Source organism: Cydia splendana, chromosome 5 (assembly GCF_910591565.1).
Source record: "Cydia splendana chromosome 5, ilCydSple1.2, whole genome shotgun sequence".
NCBI lineage: Eukaryota > Metazoa > Arthropoda > Insecta > Lepidoptera > Tortricidae > Cydia > Cydia splendana.
In genome coordinates this window covers 13,202,657-13,215,813 of record NC_085964.1, presented here as the reverse complement: position 1 = coordinate 13,215,813, position 13,157 = coordinate 13,202,657, and the positions used below count along the sequence as shown (strand labels likewise).

General features: G+C 34.4%; 3 protein-coding genes across 4 annotated transcripts; 2 read left to right on the top strand and 1 right to left on the bottom strand.

Moving 5' to 3' along the window:
* The first annotated feature begins 2,454 nt into the window (after positions 1-2,454).
* On the top strand, positions 2,455-4,012 carry LOC134790738 (AKT-interacting protein). Its single transcript, XM_063761654.1, has 5 exons — positions 2,455-2,628; positions 2,778-2,842; positions 2,930-3,030; positions 3,117-3,304; positions 3,391-4,012. Exons 1-5 carry the CDS (start codon positions 2,543-2,545, stop codon positions 3,641-3,643), a joined length of 693 nt encoding a protein of 230 aa, XP_063617724.1. The 5' UTR covers positions 2,455-2,542; the 3' UTR covers positions 3,644-4,012.
* On the bottom strand, positions 3,780-4,782 carry LOC134790739 (UPF0598 protein CG30010). Its single transcript, XM_063761655.1, has 2 exons — positions 4,605-4,782; positions 3,780-4,517 (listed from the first exon to the last, which is right to left on the bottom strand). The coding sequence occupies exons 1-2, from the start codon at positions 4,758-4,760 to the stop codon at positions 4,005-4,007; spliced, it is 669 nt and encodes a 222-aa protein (XP_063617725.1). The 5' UTR covers positions 4,761-4,782; the 3' UTR covers positions 3,780-4,004.
* A 374-nt stretch (positions 4,783-5,156) lies between these two features.
* On the top strand, positions 5,157-12,432 carry LOC134791120 (uncharacterized). Of its 2 annotated transcripts, none has more exons than XM_063762147.1 (6): positions 5,157-5,677; positions 6,110-6,193; positions 7,110-7,181; positions 7,289-7,438; positions 8,419-8,562; positions 11,879-12,432. In XM_063762147.1, the coding sequence occupies exons 1-6, from the start codon at positions 5,395-5,397 to the stop codon at positions 12,358-12,360; spliced, it is 1,215 nt and encodes a 404-aa protein (XP_063618217.1). In that variant the 5' UTR covers positions 5,157-5,394; the 3' UTR covers positions 12,361-12,432. The 2 variants fall into 2 exon arrangements, with proteins under 2 accessions (XP_063618217.1, XP_063618216.1); XM_063762146.1 differs by having other exon boundaries at positions 8,416-8,562.
* The last annotated feature ends 725 nt before the right edge of the window (positions 12,433-13,157 follow it).

Below are 13,157 nucleotides of genomic sequence, written 5' to 3'. Positions count from 1 at the left end.
CATACAAGGTGTATACCTATGTTTCAGGTTTATAAAATATGTTGCAAGTAATTGAAATAAACCGAAGAAAAAGTGTATAAGTACAAATAATAATATTTATGTGACCGTCTGACAGTAATTATTGTGGAAATAATAATACAATACTTACTGGTCACAATTCAATTGAAAAATCAGCTTTCAATTAGTAAGGTGTTACGTTATTTTCATAACATAAATTGTAATTATGATTCTTCGCATAAGTAAGTTGCTAGAATAATATTACATTCGATATTATATTTGCTGTGTTACTTTTTGAGCAATAAAATGTTTGAAATACCTAAATATTTGGATTAATTGATGTCAAGATTATATTATTCAAGTATTATAATTAAAGAACGATAATTAGATATGTATGCAATGCAATTAATAATAATAATGGTCAAATAGGCAGGTAAATCTTAGTAGGTACCTAACAAATTAATAATATATAAATCTATTTATATAGATTATTGTTTGCTTAACCTATTCACAAGTAAAATCATACTTGACGTGGTACCTCTACAACGAATGTAACATTCCTACTTTATTTGACCTTGGATTATCTACAAGTATTTTAAATTGTATTATATATATTAACATCATACAAGACAAGTAAAACTGAGTCAATCAGTTATTGCCAATAAGTAACTAATGTCCAAGACGCTTGGCAAGCTTACAATGTTATTGTACCTAAATCATGAAATAGGTATTAATTAGTAAAATATTATATTGTATGCTAATGAAATACCTGGAAATGTGTAAGCATCAAAAGGAAAATGTAGTAATTAACCGTTTAAAATAAATCTTTGAGTTATAAGCAATTGAATAAAAAACTCAAAACTGCAAATAGGAGAAGGAGAGGGACTGACACCTAAGAAGAAATTGTAAAAGTAAAATAATAGTTTTACAGATTTAAAGGCTTGCTAGTGTAGGAAAATATTTATTATTTAACTGTTGTAAAATGAATACATCCACACCTCGCCGAGTTTCTTACGCCGGTTCTTCTCGGGTCTGAGGTTAACCTTTCCGAACCGGTGGTAGTATACCTAGATTGGAAAAATAAATTAACCTAGCGAGTATAAGATAATACGATAAACTGAACTATTGTTGTATGATAAATATATAAAGTAAAATAAATAAATCGTTATAAAAAGGGAGAGATGTGAAGATTACACAATAAACAGTACGACGCAACTACCCGCTAGCTTCACTCCGTGGAGAAGTGTCATGGAGAGTGGGTGGCTGGCGGAGTGCACGAGTGATAACAGTTGTTTCATTTGATCACCCAGTACACAACGGAGCCTGGACGTCACACTATGCAACTTCTAACACTGATTAAGCAGTGAAAATCTATGTTACATTTTTTTAACTATTTTTCCTCGAATCAGCAAACAATTATACTTATTAGTTAATTAGTTTCGAGCAAAAAGAAAAAAATATGCATTTAAGGGTTAAGTATATATTAGCCCAGCCTGTAGGTACTCTTCCGGCATCTCTCCTGCCCATCTGACGCTGTTGACCTGATGTCCGTACCAGTGGTTCAAAATGTTAAAATAACTAGTTCCTGATGCAAATTAATGCTCTCAAGCTTTTTCCATAAAAGCTCGTAGGACACCATGTCAAAAACTTGGGATAAATCCAAAAAACATTTATTAATCTATACCTGAGCAATTCTCAAAAAGTTTGTACATTTCGATCACATCTTAAATTTCAATAAAAAAGGTATGCTGGTAATTAAAGTAGGTATACATGAAGCTGAACTACTTTCACCATATTTCCCAAAATGTCCCAGAAAGTTTCTAAGTAACATTCCTTTTTTGTTACCAGATTACCTTACACATTTGGTAACAAAAAAGGAATGTTTCTTAGAAACCTTCTGGGACATTTTGGGAAATGTGGTGGAAGTTGTTCAGCTTCATGTACTTTACCAGCATACCAATTTTTATAGAAATCTAAGATGTGATCGAAATGTACAAACTTTTAGAGATTTGATCACCTACCATTTATATACCTACAATGAATAAAGGTTAAACCACGAAATGTATAAGGTTAGGCTAGTTTGTAACCTTCCTACCGTTCTATTATAATTTAACTAGCGATATTGTAAATTGACGATTGTTTACAATTTTTACGGTGACAATACACTTCGTATAATAAAAAGGGATGTCTATTAACAATGGCTACATGCTAGTGACATCTATTTTTAAAGATTGGATTTAGCTTGATAATTGTTCCCAACAGATGGCGGCACAATAGCACTTTTATTGTCAATATTGTAATGTTGCATACTTGATATTCGTTTCATCAAAGTTACAGCCCTCGTGCTCTTTGTTCCTCATTCTATACAATATTTTTACTCTTATCTGTGGAACAGTGTCAAACAAAAAAAAAAGTCACACACCTACACACTCAGCTGCTCTAAGTTTTGATTTTAGAATTAATTACTTTGTGTTATTGTTTATGTTTTGGGGGCGTATACTGTAATCTAATAATCAAAGCTGTTGTTAAATCATAATCATAAAAAATGGGCGAAGAAACAAATAGTAACGTTAAAGAAATTAGAGAACTATACTCCATGTTCCATCAGGAATACATAATTATGGCAGAATAGTAAGTAAAACTACGATATATTAGCTCATACACAACACATGTTAACATGAGGGTAAGGCGCATGAATGACCCAATCAGTTATAGCTTTTATTGATACTTGACAATGTTAACAGCCCCTAATTAATTTAATTATGTTCTTAACTTTTCAGTCGTATGCTGCAGACTGAAAATTTGGAAGGGATTTATGTTATACCGTCATATGAAAACTCATTTCGTAAGTTTTACTTATCCATACATGTACCTAATATACTTATAGCATTAAGTGTGACTTTTGTAATTCATGTCTATAATGTTGTTTCAGAGTGGTTTGGTGTAGTTTTTGTGAGAGCAGGGTTTTATGAAGGTGGAGTGTTTAGATTCACCCTTACATTACCTGATAAATTTCCCAATGAAGAAGTCCCTGTAAGTACATAAAATATTAAAAACATGTACCAATATTCTTCACAATGGTTAATTCATTACTAAAATCAATTGCTAATTATTTTCAGGTTTTAGCATTTACTTCACATTTATACCATCCTGCAGTTGATGCTAACACAGGCATTCTTAATCTGAGCCAAGTTTTCCCTGAATGGGACAGAAAAAGGAACCATATATGGCACATCTTGAAATATCTACACCTAATATTTCATAATTTGAACATGAAAACACCCACTAATGTAGAAGCTTCAGTAGCGTAAGTTAATCTTATATAGAGTTTACCCTCATAGGTAATTAAGCACATGGACTATTGCAGTAAAAATAAAAATAAATCTTTTTCAGGTATAAAACAAACAGAAAGATTTTCACTGAAAAAGTAAAAGAGTGTGTAGTTGCCAGCATTGACCATGTTTATGATGAACCACCAACTGAAGACAAGCACTACATAACATTTAAACCCTACGACTCAAAAATCCATGACTCTGCAAGACATCAAATGCTGAAACCATCCACACCTGATGAAGGCATGAATCAGGGCATGTCATGGGTGCAACCAGGATCTTACCAGCCATTCTCCAAGGAGGAAACCACATAAGCTATTATAATCAGTCATATTAATGCAGATTATTATACAGCCATATCGACCACCTGTGATAAAGAAGCAATTACATATTAATAGCCACCAATTGATATCAAATATTTCTCCAGAGGTAATAATTAAAACAAATGTGTTACAAGTATTATCAAAGTTTATCCAGATATCACAGGGACACAGCAGCAAGCAAGACTAATAAAACATCACTAAAGACCATTGTGTGTTTGATAAAGTTTATTAGCACAGGAGCTGTGACTATTTTACAGTATTTAATAATATTTGTTATGATTCTTAAGTTTAAGAGAACTAGTTAACATTTTGTACAAGTAATTCTAATATCAATAACAATATATTTATTTAGCTAATCGGGATCAGTCTTTATTTTTATTCCATGTTCATCTACTTTTTCTTGGAACCAATTTTGATCTAGTTCATATTTCTCATTTTTCCATGTAAAGTGAGTTGGTGGGTGTCCATCACCACTGTGAAACTCAAAATGTTTACTTAGTTCTATAGAAAGTTTGGATCGTACCAGGCCAATTCCTCCATACTTGTCATCAGCAGGATGATATACTCTGCCAGTCAGGGGTAACATGTAGATTTTTTGAGGTATGAATGGTGTGAGTAGTAGTTCACCTGCATACCCAAATGTTACAAAGTCTTTCTTATCTTTAGTTATAATATGTGTGTAGACAATTGGAACATCATCACATCTTATATAATTTCTTTCTCTACCACATAAGGATATAAAAGGAAATTCTTCAGTGTATCTTCCAGTTTTGTTCAGTCGAATCCTTTTAAAAAAGAAGTCTAAAAATTTTTTCTCTTTAAAGCATGATGTAAAGTTTTTCATTTTAGAATCATCCAAAAACAACTGTAACAAAATATTACATATTAATTTGTGATTGTTATGATCAACTGTAATGTAACATAAAAAAATCTCCCAAAAATAGATACGCACCATCCCTTGATGATCTATGTAGTAAAAGTATTCTCTGATTTTAGGCTCTGGTTCTTGACCTTGCACATAGTGCAGCATACACTTTTGAGCTATTGTCTGATTCCGCAAACTACCCAAGTATCGAGGCATTTGCATCAACGGCGAAAGTGCCTTCATAATTAAGAAATGTATTAAAAATAATATTATTCCACTGAAATATGATAGGTCTATGTATTATTCGTATAATATAGGTCTATGTATTATTCGTAAGACTCCTAATGTACTATGTTTTGAACTTTGATAGAAATTTGGGGCTGCCAGTGCAATGAAAGGTAATAAACTTATGGGTGTAATGAGGGCTTTAAATCCAGCTCGACCCGTTATTATTTAGTAACTTTTTTCTCATTCTAACTATACTTTCATCCCACTCTGTTGTATTGATAAATCTGAGGATAATAATAGCCATAACACACTACCGCACCGCGAGCTTGGTAAGGTGCGGTAGTGTAGAGTGGTCTAATTATATAGCCCCCAGACCACGGCTGTTAATCTACGTACAACGGAATGTGTACGATAGCGCCATGTTGCTTTTAGATGATACTGACAACTTGCCGCGCTCTGATTGGCCGATCGTCGCCTAAACGTCAGTTGTCAGTGGTTGTCGCCCATGTTTGTTGAAAACTTTGAACAGTTTAAATTATTTTCAATTGCAATAAAGTGTTGATCGAGTGAAGTTCTTGTACTTATCCTCTCCGCTTTATTTGTGATTCATCCATCACCCAGTTCTGCAAGCATTTATGCATTGTGCAAAATGTATTATCAGTGCTGTGTGTGTAAAACTCTGCGAAAGGACGCTTTTACTTTGTACCGTTTTCCTAGTACTGAGAAAAGACTCATTATGTGGTTGAAGTGTTTGGAAACAAATGGTTTTGGAAATATGTCGCCGGAGCAAGTTCGAAAAGCTTTTATTTGTGAGAAACACTTCGAACAGCGGTTTGTTTCGGCATCGACACGGCGTCTCAACGCGAAGGCTTATCCTTCGTTATTCAGTCAAGATGAGATTAACAGTGGGATCCCATCTCATGAAAATGCCGGTAAGTGTAGAAAATGATAAGAAGTGATATAATAAATCAGTCTAATCTAATTCGTATCATTTACGACCATAAAAGATAATGTCATAAACTTCTATGCAATTGATGACTCATGAATCACGGCATGGTGATTTTATTATGTGTAGGTAATACAAAGTGTTTGTTTATTCCTGTAATAAGAGCATATGTTTCTAGTAAGATAATTATTTCATGCGATCGATATTAATATCTTAACACTTGTGTGTTAATTTTAGCTTAGCATTTTTGTACTTCTTTGGGTAAAGATATCATTGGCAAGTGTTGCAGTCTTTTATTAATTATTTTATTTATATAGAAATTTCCCAATCCTAAAAAAACACCATGCAGAATTTGTAGATAAATAATACCACATTTCACTTTAGTTATTTAAAAATAATATTTTGTTATCAATTTTAGAAAACATGGATCCGCTGAAAGAACATGCATATGTTCGTAAATCACATGACGACCACACATACTGTCAACAAGTGCCTCAAAAAGGTTTGTTTAATTTTTCTGAAATGCATGATAGCCATGATAGATACTCAATTACATTTTAGGTGCAAATTAATGCCTTCTTATCAAAGACATTATTAATATTATTATGCACATATATATTTCATTAATGGTACTTAGATCTGCAAGCAATGTAAAGAATCAATTTCTTGTATTAAGGTCAGGCATGGCTAGTGTTTCCATGGGCAATATTTTTTTTTATAAAATATCACCACAAAAGTAAAAAAAAGTCAAAAGTATTTATTTGTCAAACATAAGTACAGGTCCCATATACATCACTGTATCACTATGTTGTGCCGTAAGGCATACAATTTTTCATTTATGGACTGTGACTGCATGCTGTGCGCAGTTACCATTAATTATCAAAATCATCTAACAAAAATTCACATACACTATAATTATATGTTATTAAATATTTATCATCCAAAATTATCATTTAAAAGTTAATTAAAATCTATTTATACATAATATGCTTTGTTATCTAAAAATTTAAATAACTTACTTTTGAAACTAATCATGTCATCTGTATTTCTTAGTTCAATAGGAATTTTATTAAAAAATTTGGCGCCATTTCAAATATACTTTTTCTAAATAACTCCGTTTTGGAAGGCAATGAATTTATTTTACCACTCTACCCTACCACAGTAATATTTCCAATAAGGAAACAAAACTGTCAGAGGAAGGACCTACATGCCTTACCAATATACGTACATTTTAATTACGCATGTATATAAGAAAAGCCAAAGTTATCCCATAGAAGTATTTCCGTAACTACCCATAACAAATTTGTAGCAATGTGCACTGTGTAGGTCCTTTGGAAGATATTTTATAATAATTATAAGCCCTTATTAACAATAATTTTCAACGGTTTTAATGTGTTTATTATGTATTTCTGTTTTAGCGTCTCCTGCCATTCCATCCACATCGGGGGTTAAATCAACCGCAGTGGGCCATACACCAAAACAGACTATGGGTAAGCTAAATAAATGAATATGACACTATTTCCTATGTATTTTAATATTATCACAAGTTATTAGTAAATCTTATAAAAAAAAATTAAAGTGCTATTTTATGTTACAGCCGTTTCTATAGCCACAGAACCTGTCCCGACAACTTCAGACATTGAAAAGGAGACCATGCCCGAACTATGCAGCAGCTTTATTACAGAACTTGTTGTAGCTGAGAAGGTTACAGCTTGTATTTCACCTAGTGTACAGTCACACAATGAAGGTTAGTGAATTCTTATCATTTTTACAAGCTTTTATTTACTTTCACCTGACCGTTGTCTGTGTGTAATCAAATCTTGCAAGTTAAATTTGATCCACTTACCGGTTTCCGATTGAGCTGAAATTTTACATACATATGTAAGTCGGGTGACAATGCAATATTATGGTGTCATCGAGGTGATCTGATGATGGAGACCGGAGGTGGCCATAGGAACTCCGTGATAAAACAACGAAACCTAATTGTGTTTGGGGTTCTTAGAATTGTCTCGATGAGTATTCGTTGCTTGTGGAAAAAAAAGTACAGTCGGCGATAAAAGCTTGTACCAAAAATGAAATTTTGGCCAAAAACTTATTTTGTGTTATTGTATGGCAGTGACAGTACATATAATAGTACTTAATCATTTTTAAAGCAATGGCAATATTTTATGTTATTGTATGGCAATGACAGTGTTTACATAAAATAGTACTTAAACTTAATCATTTTTAAAGCAAAGGCAATATACCTATTCCCCACTATCATTTGAAACTTTATTACAATGTGATAGAGTTCAATTTTACATAATTTCTAACACTCTTATGCCCATTATAGGGTTATCTCACTCTGTCTTTCGCGTTATGAATATGATGATAGTCACTGAGTAATGAAAAATCAAATCAAATAAATGTGTCATTCTATTTTAAGTGCTCAGAATCACGAAGTCTCTCTGTTCTAATAGGAGAAAAAAAGCCCCAAGGTTTATATTCCTATTTCGTTACCATTTTCCATACTAAGTGAATGGAAATTTAATAATTTCAGAAGTCAATTTGTGTAACTAGTAATTTTAATGAAACTAAGTTTTACCTGTTCAGGTCTCGAAATTCTTGAATAACGATCATCATGTGTAAGTCTAACTAGAGTATGCCCCGTGCGAGCCTGCTAGAACTGAGGCATGATCCATATGTGTGAGACTGATTGTTTCATAATTGTTATTTCTGTTTCAGCAGTCTTTGTAACAACTGCTGAAGCTGCAATCAAACAATCAAATGCTGAAGAGCAGCAGATTTTGCCAGAAGCAAATATTCCAGAATGTGTTGCGGTTGAGGAGGTTACCTCTACCAATTCACCAAGGGAACAGTCTCAAGTTCAAAGTTAGTATTTACCTTGACAATATTTATATTTGATATTTTAGCCGCAATTTGTACATTGTAGTACAATTAAGTATAAAGTACCTGGGAGATTGAGTTTTGCTCGGAAAACATATAAAAACGCTTTACACACTAATTCAATCGTCCTAACTGGCATCCTAACTAAACAAATGGTTCTAGTTAGTGCAGTCAGAGTCTTACTAAACGCAGTTACAAAGAACCGTGTCCCGATTTGGGCCATGGTGCGTCCATTAATGAATCGCATACTAACGGATAGGGGTTTACGAGTACATTCACGGAAAAATAGTTTCATTGTTAATCAAAGTGGGCATATGATTATAGGCAACCCAACACTGGTGGCTTATAATTGCCGTTTATGTCTGAAGATTCTTCAAGGATATTGTCAAATCTTATAAAATATGTCTCCCATTTCTGTTCATAGACGTTTTATTATTGTGTTAGATGCCTTGCATACTCTTATTACCAAATAATGGGCTAATTTGGTTAATTTTTTTTAATGAGTTTTTCGGAACTTATGTACGAAATATCATTTGATATTTGCCAGTCGCTTTTCGGTGAAGGAAAAACATCGTGAGGAAACCGGACTAATCCCAATAAGGCCTAGTTTCCCCTCTGGGTTGGAAGGTCAGATGGCAGTCGCTTTCGTAAAAACTAGTGCCTACGTCAAATCATGGGATTAGTTGTCAAGCGGACCCCAGGCTCCCATGAGCCGTGGCAAAATGCCGGGATAACGCGAGGAAGAAGGAGAATGCGCTAATTTGGCCCGGTAGCAACGAAATCATACCGTATACCCAAAAGAAGGGGAGAGGGGAAATAGTCGGCTCCCCAGGTCTAATCTATGCTATATTTCTTCATTTTATTAGCAATAAGGGCAAGTTATATATCATTTTTGTATAATTTAGAGACGAGGAATTCATTTTTGAAATAATCGTTATACCTTTTCATACAAATAAACTGAATTTTGCACAAAAAATGAATATTATATGTATTTTAGGACAATTTTGGCCTTTACAATCACAGTGTGGTGATTTATACTAAATAAAATATTGGACAATTTAGCTCATTTATTCCTCATTCTAAAAAGTATCACTTTATAATAGGCACTCATATATTTTTTGTGAATAATAATTTGTAGCGCGCGGCGGTAACGATTTCCATTTAAATTGAATTATGGCCAAAGTCAAACATTTTAAAATGTTAAAAAAAACTGAATCTGTCATTTGAAAAGTATGAATACAATGTTTCAATATTTTACAGATAAATTACATAGGCCAAGCAATAAGAAGGTATAGAGGGAAATGCTAGGAACACAATTTTTGACTCCGTAACTTTGTTTGGACTAGTTAGGAGGTGAACATATCAAAAGTCCCCGGCCGTAGCCCCGGTGCTGGGGGTAGAGGGGGAAAAGAAGGTCTCATTTTTCGGTTTTTCACTTATATCTTGGAAACTTTGCGTCTTAGCGACATGACTACTAAGACAAACTAAAAGCTGATAATTCTTTTTACAAGTTTTATTAAGTCAAGTTTTTCGATATCTTAAATAGTTTTTGAGATATCCGCTCTTGAAAGTTTATTTTAGGGCTTTCAATTTTATCTTGATATCTACATTAGTGAAGCTGATAGGCCGTGTTTGGTATCATTTGTTTGGGGGGGGATGTCGCTAAGACGCAAAGTTTCCAAGATATCAGTGAAAAACCGAAAAATTAGACCTGCTTACCCCCCTCTACCCCCCAGCACCGGGGCTACAGCCGGGGACTTTTGATATGTTCACCTCCCAACTAGTCTAAACAAAGTTACGGAGCCAAAAATTGTGTTCCTAGCATTTCGATATAGGCTATGCACTATATCTAATGATATATAAGTTACTTCGGGACGCGACATGGCCCAGAACCCATACTATCCGGAATACGGTTCTTTACGATTTAGGAAGGATTTTGGATTAAGTAAGTGTTAGTGTCCGACCGAAACATGTTTTTTTGCCGAAACCGAAACCGAAACCGAATGTTCGGCTTTGGCTCTAGTTTCGGCCGAAACCGAAACCGAAACCGAACCTTTTGTAGACTTGTTAAAATCGTTAAAAAAATGTCATAAAACCGCTTTTACACACATATTATGGAGCTGTCAACACCCAATGTCCTTGAAATTGACGTTACTTTAGCAGTTTTTTAAGAAAATTACTAGAGTTAGACCAAGATGATTCTGCAACGATTTTGACAACACACGCAGTGCAAGTGTTATTATAAACGTCAAAACTTCTATGAAATTATTACGTATAAATAACATTTGCACTAGTTGCACTGCGTATGCTATCAAAATAATTGCAGAATTTTCTTAGTCTAACTCTATTCATTCACCAGTCAAGTAAACATGTAGATACAGGGTCAACCAAAACAAAAACGCGAGCGCAGCGAGCGCGAAATTTTTTGTTAAAATATCGCAAGGCCGGGTACCGATCTTCACCTGGGCCTAAAAGTCCGAAGTACCCCAGTGAGGCGAACTTTCATGCGAAGTCAAAGCCGTGCTTCAGGCTTCAGGATAAGTAGTTGAGCACAAACTCCAACCAACGTCCATTGTATTAAAAAGCGAGATATTTCCTTGAGCGCTGGTGGCCTAGCGGTAAGAGCGTGCGACTTTCAATCCGAAGGTCGCAGGTATAAACCCCGGCTCGTACCAATGAGTTTTTCGGAACTTATAGGTATACGAAATATCATTTGATATTTACTATTTGCTTTTCGGTGAAGGAAAAACATCGTGAGGAAGCCGGACTAGTAGTAGTAGTAGTACTAGTAGTAGTAGTAAACTCTTACGTACTACTACTAGTCCCGATAAGGCCTAGTTTACTCTCTGGGTTCGAAGGTCAGTCTGATGGCAGTCGCTTTCGTAAAAACTAGTGCCTACGCCAATTCTTGGGATTAGTTGTCAATTGGACCCCAGGCTCCCATGAGCCGTGGCAAAAATTCCGGGATTACGCGAGGAAGATGATGAGTTTTCTTATTATTCCTTTGTTGTACCTATACATGAATCAGTATATTATGTAGGTACATATTAATATTGTTGTCCTACTTATTCCCCAACTTTTGGTCTTTGTCACATAGTTTAGTTTCATAGTACGAAGTACCATTTCGTAAGTTTCGGCCCGGCCGAAAGGTTCGGCCGTTTTTTGGCCGAAACCGAAACTACAGCCGAAACATGATTTTTTGGCCGAAACTGGCCGAAACCGAAACCGAACCTTCGGTCGGACACTAGTAAGTGTCCACATAAAAATTTCCTAAATTAAATTAAATGCTTATATTTTTCAGGTGTTGTTGAAGTTAAAGTTCAAAGTGCGAAAAGGCCACAGAAGCAGAGGAAACGATTGATTGGGAAATTAATGAACCTGACACCAACGGGCCGAATGATATACGACGAATATAAAAAATCTAAACGTCAGGCAGATTTTTACCACAGGGCTAAGAGGGCCTTGAAATTCAACAAAGAGAAATCCTTTCAAGAATTGACAAAAGACATGAATCCGTATGCGAAAACTATTTTGAAAATGCAAATCAACCTTTGCAATAAAAATAAGAAAGGGCGTCGATTTTCATTGGAAGAAAAACTAATAGCACTGTCGATAATGAAACAAAGCCCTAAGTGCTATAGGTTCCTGCACAAAATTTTTATCCTGCCGTCGCGATCGACTCTAAATAAAATGGTTGCAGGACTTAAGATCGAGTCTGGGATTTGTCCTCAAGTATTTGAAGTAATAAGAAGAGAGGTATGTATCTACGTCATAAAATCTTAGGATCTACATTAAGTAATTGATAACTGAGTTAAACAATATCATGAAATCATAATTTTTAATAAAAAATACATTGCGAAGATTGTAAAAAAAAAACTAAAGCAAAAAAGGCATATTAAATTTGAACTTTCGTATTTTGATCACATATTAAAACAGTTAAGACCTGGTCTTACGCGAATTTATTGTGTAACCTTAATTTCCGACGTTTCGACACAGGTTTCAGTGGTCGTGGTCGCAGCTAACTGATGTCCTAGTAAAAAAAAATCGCGTTGGACCCGGTTTTAAATATATTTTAATAAAAGGAATATTGTTTTCATTTTGTTGAAAATTATAGAGTTTCATTGTTGACCGAAGCGAAGCGAAGGTCTACGTTTTGACTCGGGCATTTTGCTTTCGTATGTCCGGATGTTCTCCTCTACAGGTCGCAATTCTTAACCGATTCTCGTGAAATTTTGTGACCGAATTTTATGACTAAATACATTTTTTTTGTCAATCCGGTTTTTAGAAATTTTTAAAAATGGCGGAGTCGTGATACCTGGCGCCTAAACAAATAGTCGTATCGATATCATAAGACTTTTTTCTTTTTGAAACATGTTTACAGAGTTAATAGCAAAAAATGCAGAAAAAAATTATCGCTGGTTTAGGCGGTATTTAGATATTTAATTTTAACTAATTTTAATTTGAGAAGGAGTAGCTAAATTTCGTCAACCCATCTAAGAACTATTTGGCTCAGTTTGTAAACGTTCGCTTTTTCTGTTTGTACAGAGGGTCTGGGTTCGATCCCCAGTAATTGTATGCTG